The sequence below is a fragment of the Vulpes vulpes genome, chromosome 12, assembly GCF_048418805.1.
Source record: "Vulpes vulpes isolate BD-2025 chromosome 12, VulVul3, whole genome shotgun sequence".
Lineage (NCBI taxonomy): Eukaryota > Metazoa > Chordata > Mammalia > Carnivora > Canidae > Vulpes > Vulpes vulpes.
Window position 1 is genome coordinate 53,160,688 of NC_132791.1, and position 13,546 is coordinate 53,174,233.

Consider the following 13,546-nt stretch of genomic DNA (forward strand, 5'->3'; position numbering starts at 1 on the left):
TACTAGTACATTCCAGGCCATAACATTCTTTAAAGAGGCAGGCCTCAATCCTGGCACTGGTTGGTCCTCAATGGGACCATAACCCACCTTCTGCTGCTGTAAAAACTCTCAAAGGGTCAGACGATGCAAGACATGGATTCCTACGTACCAGGGAACTGGGCCAAGAAGATTCAACATGTGAGAATTTGAATACAGAAAAAGATCAACTTCTTGCCACCCAGTGCGCTACCTCAACTGTTCTTCAGACAAAAGCTTTCACTGAAAACAAACTCATACACACACACACACACACACACACACACACCTTTCGTTAGGAAATTAAGGAAACCATTCCTGTGAGTGTAAGACAGGTTTTTTATTAATTTTTCCTAAACTTGTCTGTTTATTTAATGTTTCTCTTAGTGTAAGAACGTGACCTGGAGCTTTAACAAACCAATGTGGATATTATAACCTGGATAAATGCTTGTCTGCAAACAAGTCATCAATTATCACACTCTCTGGCCTGACCTCCAAGTAAATCCAATTGGTCTTAAAGCCTGTCTAAACAGAGAGCAAGCAGACCACATCATCTTATTCTAATTTAAACTTTAAACTTCAATTTCACCCCCATCCCAACACCCATGCCCTCCCCCACACAAAAAATTTTCTTAGAAGAAACGGCCATCACGGACTGAATCAGTTGCATAAGAATTGGCTTAATCCTGCAGCCAGCACGCCAAGTAGCTACTGGCCTCATTGCAGGCCAGCTGGAACTCAAAGCATGACAGGTACAGAATGGACAGACACTCTTAAGAACAGGGCCAAGTCCTGGTGCCACAAGGCTTCCATGTGTGCTCAGACATCGACATAAATACGCTTCCACCTTCCTCCTCTAAGCAGTTTTCTCTATAGCACTTCAGAACTTGGTAACACTAAAATTGTTTAGTGCAGAGATGGACAGAAACTTATCCTAAATAGGCAAAGTATCATCTTATTTCTAACATAGGCCAAAATTAACAGAGAGGCACTCTGTTACATAGATAACAATTATTACAAAGATCCAAAAGGTAACCAACAAAGCTTATAACAGTTTCTAAGGCAGGTACCAGCTATGGCCCCTAATATAGGCTTCCCTTGGAGTTTCCAATATGCTTCCCTCCTAACAACACTGCCATAAAGGGCCGTCTCAGGGAATGCTTTGGTGCACCTGACATGGGCCACACAGTAAGAATGCAGTGTTACTCAAGTCAGACACCATGTTCTTTAACACTAATTTCAGACTCATCCAGTACAATCCAGTGTATCTTAGGCTTTTGTTTTTTTGTAGATTTTTTTTGTAAGATCTGTCAGCTGTTTGACACATAAATTGGCAGGTTCATGGCAGGTATTAACACTTAACACACAAGTGATTGTGAATGAGCTAAAAAACTTTTAACTCTTGTCCTAGGACTTAAAGCTATACCTCAAATTTACACAGAACATCTCTCACCTGAATAAGCAGGCCAGGATACAAATCTTTACATCATAATTAAAAATCAATTCCTCAGCTCAATTTATCATGCCTATATCCAACAATACATCTATCCAATTCTAACTCTCCAAAGAGAACATTATTTAGACTTGGTATTTGGGGTATTTGTGAATGTACTTTCCAGAACATACTTTCTCAGGAAGAGCCTCCAGGTCCAAAATCCTCAGTTATCAACTTGCTGCAGGTGAAGGGGTCTATTTTCCCAAGAGCAGCACATGGCATTTTTAAGAGGAGCTCCTTTATTGGGAGGCAGGGAGAAGCAGGGGTGGGAGTCTAAGTGGAGTGGAAGTGCAGCGTGAAGGAGCTCAAAGCACACCTCTCATGTTCTGCTGTTAATCCATGCCATGCCCTCAGAAAGAGGAGGACCCCAGCCCCATTCCCACACCAGGTGGGGAGCCTTCATCGCAATCTCCACAACTGATTTTTGCAGCACAATTTCAAGAGTTCCTGCCACATAGGTCACAATGAAAAGTCTGCTTAACAGCTAGTCAGAGCCTTTGCTATAGGCTCAGCTTTCCAAAACAAACTTATCCTTGTGTAAGCATGATTAAACATAAAAGGAGTGAAGCAGAAGCTCGGTAAGTAAGACTAACTGGGCTTCTAAATAGTACCATTATGAAAAAGATACAATGCACTTAATTTCTGTATCTAACTATTTAGAAGTCAAAATGCTCCATACATTACCTATATCCCCGCCCACGAAATCCCCTAAAAACTGACTAAGAAATCTCCAGTATTTGATTGCTCTAGTTGATATTTAGAACAAAGTTGACAACTTAAAGCTTTATAATAGTCTGTTTTAATATAAACAATTGTTGGAATCAATCAATGTCCATTTCAGGAAGCTTCTTGTCTGAATCCGAAGGCACAGCTGTATCTGTACCCTGCTCAGCAGCCTGAGGGCCTGGGCTGTCTCCTTGTCCGTCCACTGGTCCATTCTGCTCTGCGTTTTTTTGCTCCTCTTTTGGAGGTTCCACTTTGGGTTTGGGCTTTGAAATTATAGGGCCACAGACACTCATCAGCTCCTAGAATGGCAGAGGAGAGAAAATTGTGGGTTCTTAAAAATAACAATTTTACATGACATTTTCAACTAAACCCAAGTCCACCCACCTCCCAACTAGAAGCCAGAAACTAAGAGGCACTAATAAAGCTTCCTCCTAAGTGTCGCTTTAAGGACCATTAATAATAAATAACAAGGCTGACAAGAAAAGACTATTAAATATTCAAAGCCATAAATTACCTTAATTTTAGCTTCAATTTCTTTTGCCTTGACAACTGGATCCACAGTCAGACTCTGCTTATTCTGCAGATTCAGTTTGTTATTCATCCACTCCATGGCCTCATTCGTGCTTTTTTCTACCTTCAGCATGTCAGCAGCATCCAAATGGTCATACTGGTCCTCCTGCAACCAGGAAACAACCAGGCAAGTGTCAGAGGATGATAGTCTCCCCAACCCAAATATTACCTAGTTCTTTGCCGTCTTTCAAAAAGGTAGTCTTTCCAAAAATGAAGCTCATTCAGCCTCACCATCCAAATGGACATTCAATTCCTTAAAAAAATTCAATAAAGGGATCCCTGGGTGGCGCAGCGGTTTGGCGCCTGCCTTTGGCCCAGGGCGCGATCCTGGAGACCCGGGATCGAATCCCACATCAGGCTCCCGGCGCATGGAGCCTGCTTCTCCCTCTGCCTGTGTCTCTGCCTCTCTCTTTCTCTCTGTATGACTATCATAAATAAATAAAATTTAAAAAAATTTTTAAAAAAAAATTCAATAAAGAAAAAGTAACGACAATTTTTAAAACCCTCAGGAAATAGACTTAAGGGCCAAAAACTTACATAAGGGTAGCAATTAAAAGACTTCAATGGTATAAAAAGCACCAGACACACAATCTTATGTAGGTAATTTCACAAACACATTACAGGTCATGAGATGAGAGAGTAGAGGTTTAGGCATGCTACCTGGGAACCAAAACAATAATTAATACAATTTTTTAAAGATCTCTCAGAAGTAAATTTTTTTAAAGAATAAACAAGCCCAATTTTCTCACACTGACAAGCCATCAAGAACCTGGAGTCAAGTGGAGCAGTTAGGAACCCACAATTTGTGGAGTCAGACCTCAGGCCACACCTCACTTCCTCATAGTAACTCTAGGTGCTACTTAAAGACAATGAAGCTAAAAAGAGTTAGAAGTTACCTGTAACTACTGACAAGACTACCTACACTTCATTAAGTATTCTGGGGATTTAATTAAATAATACATTTATGCATTGTATATCATTGTATGCATGTATGCATTGTATATGCATTGTATATCACAATGCTCAAAAGTGTTCAGTAGTTTACTGTTCAGACAGTCTAAACAAACCAAACTATATGCCTAATGGTTCTCAGAAAGACCAAGATAGATGCGGTTAAGTCACTGATTAAGCACTTCACAGCAGGACAAGGAAACTGAACAATATAGCTCACTTCCTGATTCCACTTATTAAAAAGAGTAGCAAATCCCAGGGTTCTTAGTAAGATTCTATAAAATGATACACATTACACTAACATCCAAAACAAAACAGTATAATTTAAAAATGATTCTTAAAAAAGCAAAAATTGCTATGTAAATGCCTCAAAACTTAACTCTACCAAAATAACAGTAGGGAAAGAAAAAAAAATAGATACCTTGTTTTTGAAAGAGCTGATTACTTTCATATACTGTTGGATTTGTTTCCCTAGTTCTTCAAATAATTTTGGTCTTTCTTCAGATTCCTGGAATCGCATCTTAATAGGTTGACCTAGATTCTTAACAGAAGAAAGAATGCTTAAACTATCAGAGTAGTATCATTTCTACTATTACTGAGATATACCATGGATTAAAGTACATTTTGCCTCGATGTGCTAGATGTAAAAAGTTCATTATCACTCCCCATCCCACTGAAATATATTCTAAGGCTAGATATGAAAATATACCTCTATACTATTCCTTATGGAGCCACTTCAACTTGTCACTGGAGTCAAAACACAGTAGGGAGACAACCCAAAAGGAGGTGCCTCCTGATAGAGATACACAAACCTAAATACGAAGCATACTACAAAAAAAATTTTTTGAGAACTAATCTGATGAAGCCTCTCGTTCTAACCATCAATGTATCCGATGATAATAAACAGCATAGAAATGAGTTAGATAATAATAAATAGCTCAGAAATGAACATCAGCAAATCCAGACTGGGTGAAAATCTGACCGAAAACATCTGATCTAGTTTTTTAAATAAATCAATAAGGGAGCAGAAATGATAGAAGAACTTCACAGATTTAAGAGAGAAAGCAATAAAATGTACAGTCCTCATGAGGATTCTGAGTCAAATAAACTAAAAACTAATTTATAAAACAATTGGAACTTGAAAACTGAATACGTGGTGATATTAAACGTGATCTATTAAGGAGTTTTTTGAATGTGATAACAATACAGTTTAAGGTTACATTTTCTTTTAAACACATGGCTCATGGGTGGCTCATGGTTGAGCGTCTGCCTTTGGCTCAGGGTGTGATCCCTGGATCCTGGGAGCCTGCTTCTCCTTTGCCTATGTCTTTGCCTCTCTCTGTCTCTCATGAATAAATAAAATCTTTTTAAAAATACGTATTGAAAAAAAATAAAAAAAATAAAAAAAAATAAAAATAAAATAAAATAAAATAAAATACGTATTGAAGTATTTTCAGATTAAATATAACATAAAGGACTTTCTTCAAATAACTGGGAGTGAAAAGGAGCAGAAACGAAACAAAATTAGCCATTTGCTGACTGTTGTATTTTAATGTGTTTGACATCTCCCACAATTAAAAGTAAAGCAAGAGATTCCATGAAAGGAATCTCACTGGAAGCTCTTGTTATCTTTCCAGAATGACAGGAAAACCACATGCACTGTCCTTAAGCAATTCTATTCCAGAGTTTAATTTAAGCACAATGGCCCAATTTGACAGGAAAGTAAGTAATCTACAGAAATGTGAGTTCTTCTAGCACATTTGCATCCTTCGGCAAAGGCCTCAATCTTACACCATTTTTTTATATTTTTTTTAATAAAGTTTTATTCATATACCATTACTTCATTTAGTCCTTAACTTGGAGGAAAGGCAATGACCCTGGACGTGCACTTAAAAACTTACTGTACCAAGAAAGAACCAAGGATCTTTAGACCTTCAGCCTGACAATCTCCCAACTCAGCTACTGTGGCACACTCATTTTTTTGTACTTTCAACCCTAAGGTTTGATGATCAAGTTCTTTAAATACAAAACCAGATGCTTTCCTTTACTGAAAATCAAAGCTCTATGAACAACCCTTCCCCAGCTGTACTGCAGGTGCCTTTAGGGCAGGTTACATCTTTCTAGTCTTTCAATCTCCACACCAAGGATGCAGTCTCCTTCAGGGAAACATTTAAAAGTCTAAACTCAATTTTTTAGAAAAATAATTTTGTTAACTATAAGGTTCTAAAAATAAGAAAATGACCATAAGTGATAAAGGGTATAGTTCTTCAATCACTTTCAGCCTGTCTTCATTACTTGACATGAGACTTCCTCTCAATTTTAAGATAAATCCTTGGATATGGGGTGGGTTAGGGTTTCAGAACACCCCTGCTTTCAAGAACCATTTTTTTTATTATTATTTTTTTTATGGTGAAAAAATTTAGATTTAGATTTATAGCCGGCTAGACTCAGTTTAGATGATCCCAATTTTGTTGGCAACATCCAAAGCATCATAGTCAGGAGCCAGTCGAACATATGCTTTCTTCTCTCCATCAGGCCTGATCAAGGTGTTGACCTTGGCCACATCAATGTCACAGAGCTTCTTCACAGCCTGTTTGATCTGGTGCTTATTGGCCTTGACATCCACAATGAACTCAAGTGTGTTGTTGTCTTCTGTTTTCTTCATGGCTGACTCAGTAGTTAAAGGGAACTTGATGATGGCATAGTGATCAAGCTTGTTTCTCCTGGGGACGCTCTTTCAAGGATATTTGGGCTGCCTTCGGAGATGCAGGGTCTTGGGTCGTCGGAATGTAGGTGACGTGAGGATCTTCTTTTTTTTGTGACTGTGCACGCCTCTCAGCACTGCTTTCTTAGCTTTCAAAGCCTTTGCTTTGGCTTCGGCTCTGGGAGGGGCAGGGGCTTCCTTCTTCGCCTTCTGCACCATCTTCGTGAAAGGGATTCCCTTTTTTTTTTTTTTTTTTTGTTAAAGCACTCAGAAGAAGTGCTCTCCATCCTCCTGCTTTATTTAAGTAAGCTCTAGGCCCAACCTTGGGCTTCAATTCACTATCCCAACATCAAGAGTCCTATGCTCCACTGACTGAGCCAGCCAGGCACCCCCAAGAATCGCTTACTTTTAATTCCGCCAATTTATCGACATAAACTTGCTTTGGCTGGTCTTCTCCATCCTCATATAACCAATTTTCAGTATCTTCCAGTTTCAAGGTAAAACTGTTACGATCCTAAATATGAAGAAAATATTATGATTAAGTCAATCAAAAATCAACTGATTGACCAGTGAAGTCACAGGCAAAGACTGCAATATCTGAATTTGCTTTAAAGTACAGGGCAGGAGGCTGCAGGGGGTTGGGGGGCAAGGGTGGACGAGTGACACAGACAAAAATGGCAATGTTGTTTTGCTTGCTATCTACAGATGATTTTATCATGCTCTCTGCTGTAGGGGATAGGTTTAAAATTCTGGATACATCCAGATATTTGAAAATTTCAGAAATAAAAACTGCATTTAAAAATATGTAAGCTATTAAAAAAGTAAAATGTTAAAAAATGTAACCTATATAACTAAAATACTGTATTGTCTATTTGAAAGCTTATAATAGGGCAGCCTGGGTGGCTCAGCAGTTTAGCACCACCTTCAGCCCAGGACCTAATCCTGGAGACCCGGGGTAGAGTCCCATGTCGGGCTCCCTGCGTGGAGCCTGCTTCTCCCTCTGCCTGTGTCTCTACCTCTCTGTTTCTAATAAATAAATAAAATCTTAAAAAAAAAAATAAGAAAGAAAGCTTATAATAAGCAAGTAGCTCTTAAAAGTTCTCTTCACAAGAAAAAAGAACTTTTATAACTATGTATAGAGATAGATGTTTAACTAGACTTACATGATCATTTCATAACATATATAAATATCATTATGTTGTACTCCTGAAAATAATATGTCAATTATACCTCTATTTTTTTTAAAAAGTGAATTAAAATACAGTAAACAGGAGAGAAGAGTGATGGCTGACTTAAAGAAAAATCAGTAAATAAAAGCATGGGAATGTATCAAAAAGCGATGCATTTAAAAAAAAATTATGCATGAAGACAAGCCTTTGGGAAAGACTGGACTAACAGAAATATAAAAATTTTTCCCCAAAAAAGGACATCTTTAATACCTGTGTACCTACAACTGCCAGTAAATAAGCCTACCACATTTAAGGTTACTCCCAGAAGACACCTAGTAGGTAGGCACATACTTACATCTTCACTCACAAACTTCTCGTACTCCCCACTAAGCTTGTCTCTCATCTCGTACACATATTCTTCCACTGCATTCTTGGCATCATTCCTCTCCTTCTCCAGTTTATCCTGCATGATCATCTTACCCTGAGAACAGTACAAATTAGATATTCAGACAACTGACACAATGTCCTCTTAAATATTAAGTACTGTAATTATAAAAGTGAAGAATCCTTCTTCCCCAAGTCCTCTTAGTTCTGAGAATCATCCAAGAAAGGAGATGTGAAAGTATTAGTCTTCAGTAAATTATGAAGCTCAACTGTGAGTTCTGTGAATGTGCACAGAAAAAAAAAAAAAAAAAATAGTAATAGAAATATCAAGATTTAGACACTCAAAAGCAAAAATAAGGAAAAGAACTTAGGGGAACTTTAAGAAACAATTAGCTCAATGTCACAAAGTAGTATATTCTGCTGTAGGATTACTCTGCAATACCATGAAAAGAAAAATGATGCACACAGTATAAATGTTACAGTTCTATAAAATAAATCTAAGATCCAAGGGATACATGATAAAAAGAAAACCTCCAAGACAATAATTAATTCAGCAATTTGTGTACCAGGGGGCCAAGCCTTGCATCACTCACCATAACAAGAGCTCAATATTGACTAGCAATAGAAGGAATAAATAGAACAGCACTACCACTAATGCTTCCATTTCTCCTACTGATCAACGTCTATGACCCACCACTTCAAACATCCTGAGCTCCCAAGTGAACATACACACAAAACCCCAATATGAACAATACCACCCCTAAACCAAAGACATAATGTCAAAGATCTCTTCAAAGAGCTTCTAGCTATAGAGACATATTACCATTAAAGAATTCTGGCATCACACGGTATTTGCCCTTGCAGTACCCAAAAATCTAAAATTATTGCCTTCAACTCCAAACAACTGAAAATGCGTAGAAGCCTCTAGACCAAGAATTTCAATGCTAAGGCCACATTGATCAGTTAGCTTATTATCCTAAGAGACCTGAAATAACCACCTCATTTTCAATGTACAAGTTGAGCATCTCTCTGTCTATCTGCCACAACAGCTGATTCTCAATTGGCAGGTCCACAGTACTGGTCTTCACTTTTGCCTTCTTGGCTTGAGGTGGTTGGTCCATCTTTTTATCTTTTGATGCAGCTTGAGAGGTCTAAAATAACAAGAAATCATTATTAACACACACATATGCAGACGATCTTAAACTTCTAAATGGGTCAGGTTTCAAGAGCCCTTTTTGCTTTTTTTCATTTTTCTCTAATGATCTAAATAACCTGAAATGACTACTTATAATATCTAGAAAGCTAAAAAAACATAAATATTATATGAATAGTCAAATCCAGAGACTGTGAACTGGTGCAGCCACTCTGGAAAACTGTGTGGAGGTTCCTCAAAGAGTTAAAAATAGATCTGCCCTACAACCCAGCAATTGGCACTGCTGGGGATTTACCCCAAAGATACAGATGCAATGAAACGCCGGGACACCTGCACCCCCCATGTTTATAGCAACAATGTCTACAATAGCCAAACTGTGGAAGGAGCCTCGGTGTCCATCGAAAGATGAATGGATAAAAGAAGATGTAGTTTATGTATACAATGGAATATTACTCAGCCATTAGAAACAACAAATACCCACCATTTGCTTCGACGTGGATGGAACTGGAGGGTATTATGCTGAGTGAAATAAATCAATCAGAGAAGGACAAACATTATATGGTCTCATTCATTTGGGGAATATAAAAAATAGTGAAAGGGAATAAAGGGGAAAGGAGAAAAAATGAGTGGGAAATATCAGAAAGGGAGACAGAACATGAAAGACTCCTAACTCTGGGAAACAAACTAGGGGTGGTGGAAGGGGAGGTGGGTGGGGGGTGGGGGTGACTGGGTGACAAGCACTGACAGGGGCACTTGATGGGATGAGCACTGGGTGTAATTCTATATGTTGGCAAATTGAACACCAATAAAAAATAAATTTATAAAAAAAAAAAAAAACAAATCCAGATACAGAAAGAAATGTTGGGTGCCAGGGGTGGGGGAAAGGAAGATGCGGGAATGGGGAGTTGCTGTCTAATGGGTAGAGTATCCATTGGCAAGATAAAGTTCAGAAGACTGCCTATACCACAACGTGAATATACTTACTACTACTGCACTGTGTATACACACACATACACACACACACACACACACACACACACACAACCTCTCCTAATCCCACCATCTGCACATCACTATTAAATCTTTTCCAATTTTCATCCATTCATCTAAACATACATATGTGCATATGAAATTAGAAGGTCAAGGGTATGAAATTTTTATAGTTCAGAAACACATTACCATTATGATTTCCAGACTGTATCAACCTGCCATTGTCATGGAAGGTAAAGCAGACCATTCATTCACCATGCCCCGGCCACAGACCAGTATTTGTATACCATCATCTATTGTTTTCTCTGGGTCAATAACCTTTTCTTACACACTTATCAACAATACTTCTTCACATTATCTCATCATAATTAAACCAACATCTTAATATTTTAATTATTTTTTTCCCTCAACTAATGGGATTTCCTAGTTTCTTCCAATTTTATATTACTTATCTATCTGTACAAGTTGAATGTATCCGTCCTCCTTTGTGATTACTTTCATTGCTTTCATGCTTTCAAAGCCCTGCATGATCCCCAGACTGGAAAGATAATTCATTCCAGTTGTTTGTTTTCTACTTAACTTTCAAACTCATCTGGAACTCAATGTGCTGCTCTACGACATGAGGTACAATTTCAAAGTCATTTCTCCACCTCCTATCCAAGTTGTTAGCTTCTAAAATTTATTTAGCATTAAAAAAAAAAAATCAAGTAAGATTTATTTAGCATTTCTATTTCACTACATACTAGGAAAGGCACAGTTCTCAAGCCACCTCATTGAAGAAGCCTAAGTAAAAACCACCTCCCTAAAATCTCCCACAGCCCCACAACATATGGTAGGGGGAAGCAGCTCTCCTTCCTCCTCACCAGCTCTCCACATACACATCAAGTATGTTTTCTCTCACCCTGCTGCCCTCAACCACAACATGAAGGTTTTTACCCTGAAAAAGGCCTTTCCTTTTCCTCTCCCCATTATTTTTTTTATGATTATTTGCACAGCCAAAGCCAAGTAATTAAAATTTATTAACTGATATGAAAATGAGTTAACAGGGCAGCCCAGGTGGCTCAACGGCTTAGCACTGCCTTCGGCCCAGGGTGTGATCCTGGGGTCCCAGGATCAAGTCCGGCGTCAGACTCCCTACATGGAGTCTGCTTCTCCCTCTGTCTGTATCTCTGCCTCTGTGTGTGTGTGTGTGTCTCTCATGAATAAATAAATAAAATCTAAAAAAAAAAAAAAAAAAGGAAAATGAGTTAACAGACTAAAGCCACCTACAGGCTCTGCCAAACCTTTTTAAATGCCACAATCAGAAATACCTCACCAAGTGAGACTATATATTGCAATGTCATAATGTGAAAGAGAACAGGTTTTCAATACTGATGCCAAACTTAAACATGAAAACTTGGAAGTCAGAATTAAGAAACAGAATTGTTGGGGTGCCTGGTGGCTCAGCAGTTAAGTATCTGCCTTTGGCTCAGGTCATTATCCCAGAATCCCTGCTCAGTGGGGAGTCTACTTCTCCCTCTCCTTCTGCCCCTCCCCACTGCTCATGCGCTCCTCTCCCTCTTATAAATAAATAAAATCTTAAAAAAAAAAGAACAGGACTGTAAAGGATTCAAAAATGTTAGGTATTCATTTAAATAACTACTTGGGATAAACATACTATTTATACTATTTACAAAATACATTTAAATACTTTTATTTAAAACACTATCTTTAAACGAAAGTGTCAAAGAGGCAACAATATTTGAAAACATTTTGTCTCATTTATCAGTAAAGAATAAATTATGGATAGGATGACTATTAGTAACAGTCACTCAGAAACCAACATGAACCAATCAATAGCCTAGTAAAACTACAGTTTATGAGTGCATTCTTCCCACATACTAAAGGGACTAGAGTTCAAAGTTCTTGCCAAATATACTTTTCCAAACCCACTACAAAATCTTGCTGAAAAACTTCAGATATGGGAGCACCTGGGTGGCTCAGTCGGTTAAGCAGTTAGACATCTGCCTTCAGCTCAGATCATTATCCCAGGATCTTGGGACTGAGTCCTGCATCCGGCTCCTTGATCAATGGGGAGCCTGCTTCCCCCCTCCCTGTTTGTGCTCTGTTGCTCTCTCTCTCTCAAGTAAATAAATAAAATTTTTAAATAAAATGGAAAGTAAATTAAAAAAAAAAAAAAAACTTCAGATATATTAAGAATACCTAATACGGTTGACCCTTAAATAAAACAGGTTTGAACTGCACGGGACCATGTATATACAGAGTTTTGTTAAGTAACAGTACAATGCTGTAAATGTATTTTCTCTGCTTTATGATTTTATTAGTAACATTTTCTTTTCTCTAGCTTACCTTACAATAAGAACATAGCATTTAATACTGAAGAGGAGTTAATCAACTATCTTATTCTGATCAACAGAATAGGCCATAGTGAAGTTTTTAAGGAGTCAAAACTTATATATGCAGATTTCCTACTGCATAAGGGTCAGCACCCCTAACCTGCACATTATTCAAGGGTCAACAATATAACTACCCTCTAAGACACAGTATCTGTCTGTGAAGAGATTACAAATCCTACTCTAAAACACAACTTGTACCTCCATTTCTTCAGACTCTGCCTTATTTTCTGCTGGCGTCTGCTGTTGCTGCTCTTCAGCATGAGGTTCCTCCTGGTCCACTTGCATCTTCTGAAATACAGGTCACGTCAAATTTCGAAACCAGGTAATACTAACAAAAGACTAAGCAACCCCTCGTGGAACATTGGCAAAATTATATGGTATCAAACTCCTGATCAATTACCAGCCATTAGAATACCCAGACTTACATTCCAGCTATGACATATACGTTACCTACTAACAGGGAAGTTTTCCTCTCTGGATCTTAGTTAATAAATCTGTACAATGGAGTAAACACTTGCCCTACCCCACCTGTATGCAAACAAGAATGGCTGTAGATCTACTTTGTAAACCACAGGAATACTCATCTTATGGACTAAGACAATATTTAACACAATGTTTCTGAGAAGTGCAGGATTCCTTGTAGTAAACTTCTCTCAGAAGTCTCAGCATTTTCAAGCAGTTTTTAAAATTAGTCTTTTCATCCTCGTAAGTACAACCATTGTCCTTTAAGGGAGGTGAACACCTTGAGAATTCTGTTCAAAGAACAAAGATTGGGGATGCCTGTGTGCCTCAGTCATTTGACTTGGTTTCACCTTACATCGTGATCTCAGGGTCATGAGACTGAGCTCATGTCTGGCTCCCCGCTCAGTAGGGATTGTACGTGAAGATTCTCTCTTCTTCTGTGACTCCCTCTACTCACAAGCATAGGTGTGCGCTTTCTCTTAAATAAATCTTAAGACAAAAAAACGAAGCCTAACAATGACAAGGGAAAAA

General features: G+C 38.2%; 1 protein-coding gene across 1 annotated transcript in view; it reads right to left on the minus strand.

Moving 5' to 3' along the window:
• Positions 1–334: 334 nt before the first annotated feature.
• The window catches only part of HSPA4 (heat shock protein family A (Hsp70) member 4), a 50,325-nt gene continuing 37,113 nt past the window's right edge, over positions 335–13,546 (minus strand). The window contains exons 13-19 of the mRNA XM_025994912.2: positions 12,752–12,841; positions 9,013–9,165; positions 7,986–8,111; positions 6,868–6,975; positions 4,179–4,298; positions 2,751–2,912; positions 335–2,535 (exon numbers count right to left, since the gene is read on the minus strand). Of these exons, the coding sequence (XP_025850697.2) occupies positions 2,332–2,535; positions 2,751–2,912; positions 4,179–4,298; positions 6,868–6,975; positions 7,986–8,111; positions 9,013–9,165; positions 12,752–12,841 (963 nt within the window). The 3' untranslated portion in view covers positions 335–2,331. The remainder of the gene's footprint in view (positions 2,536–2,750; positions 2,913–4,178; positions 4,299–6,867; positions 6,976–7,985; positions 8,112–9,012; positions 9,166–12,751; positions 12,842–13,546) is intronic.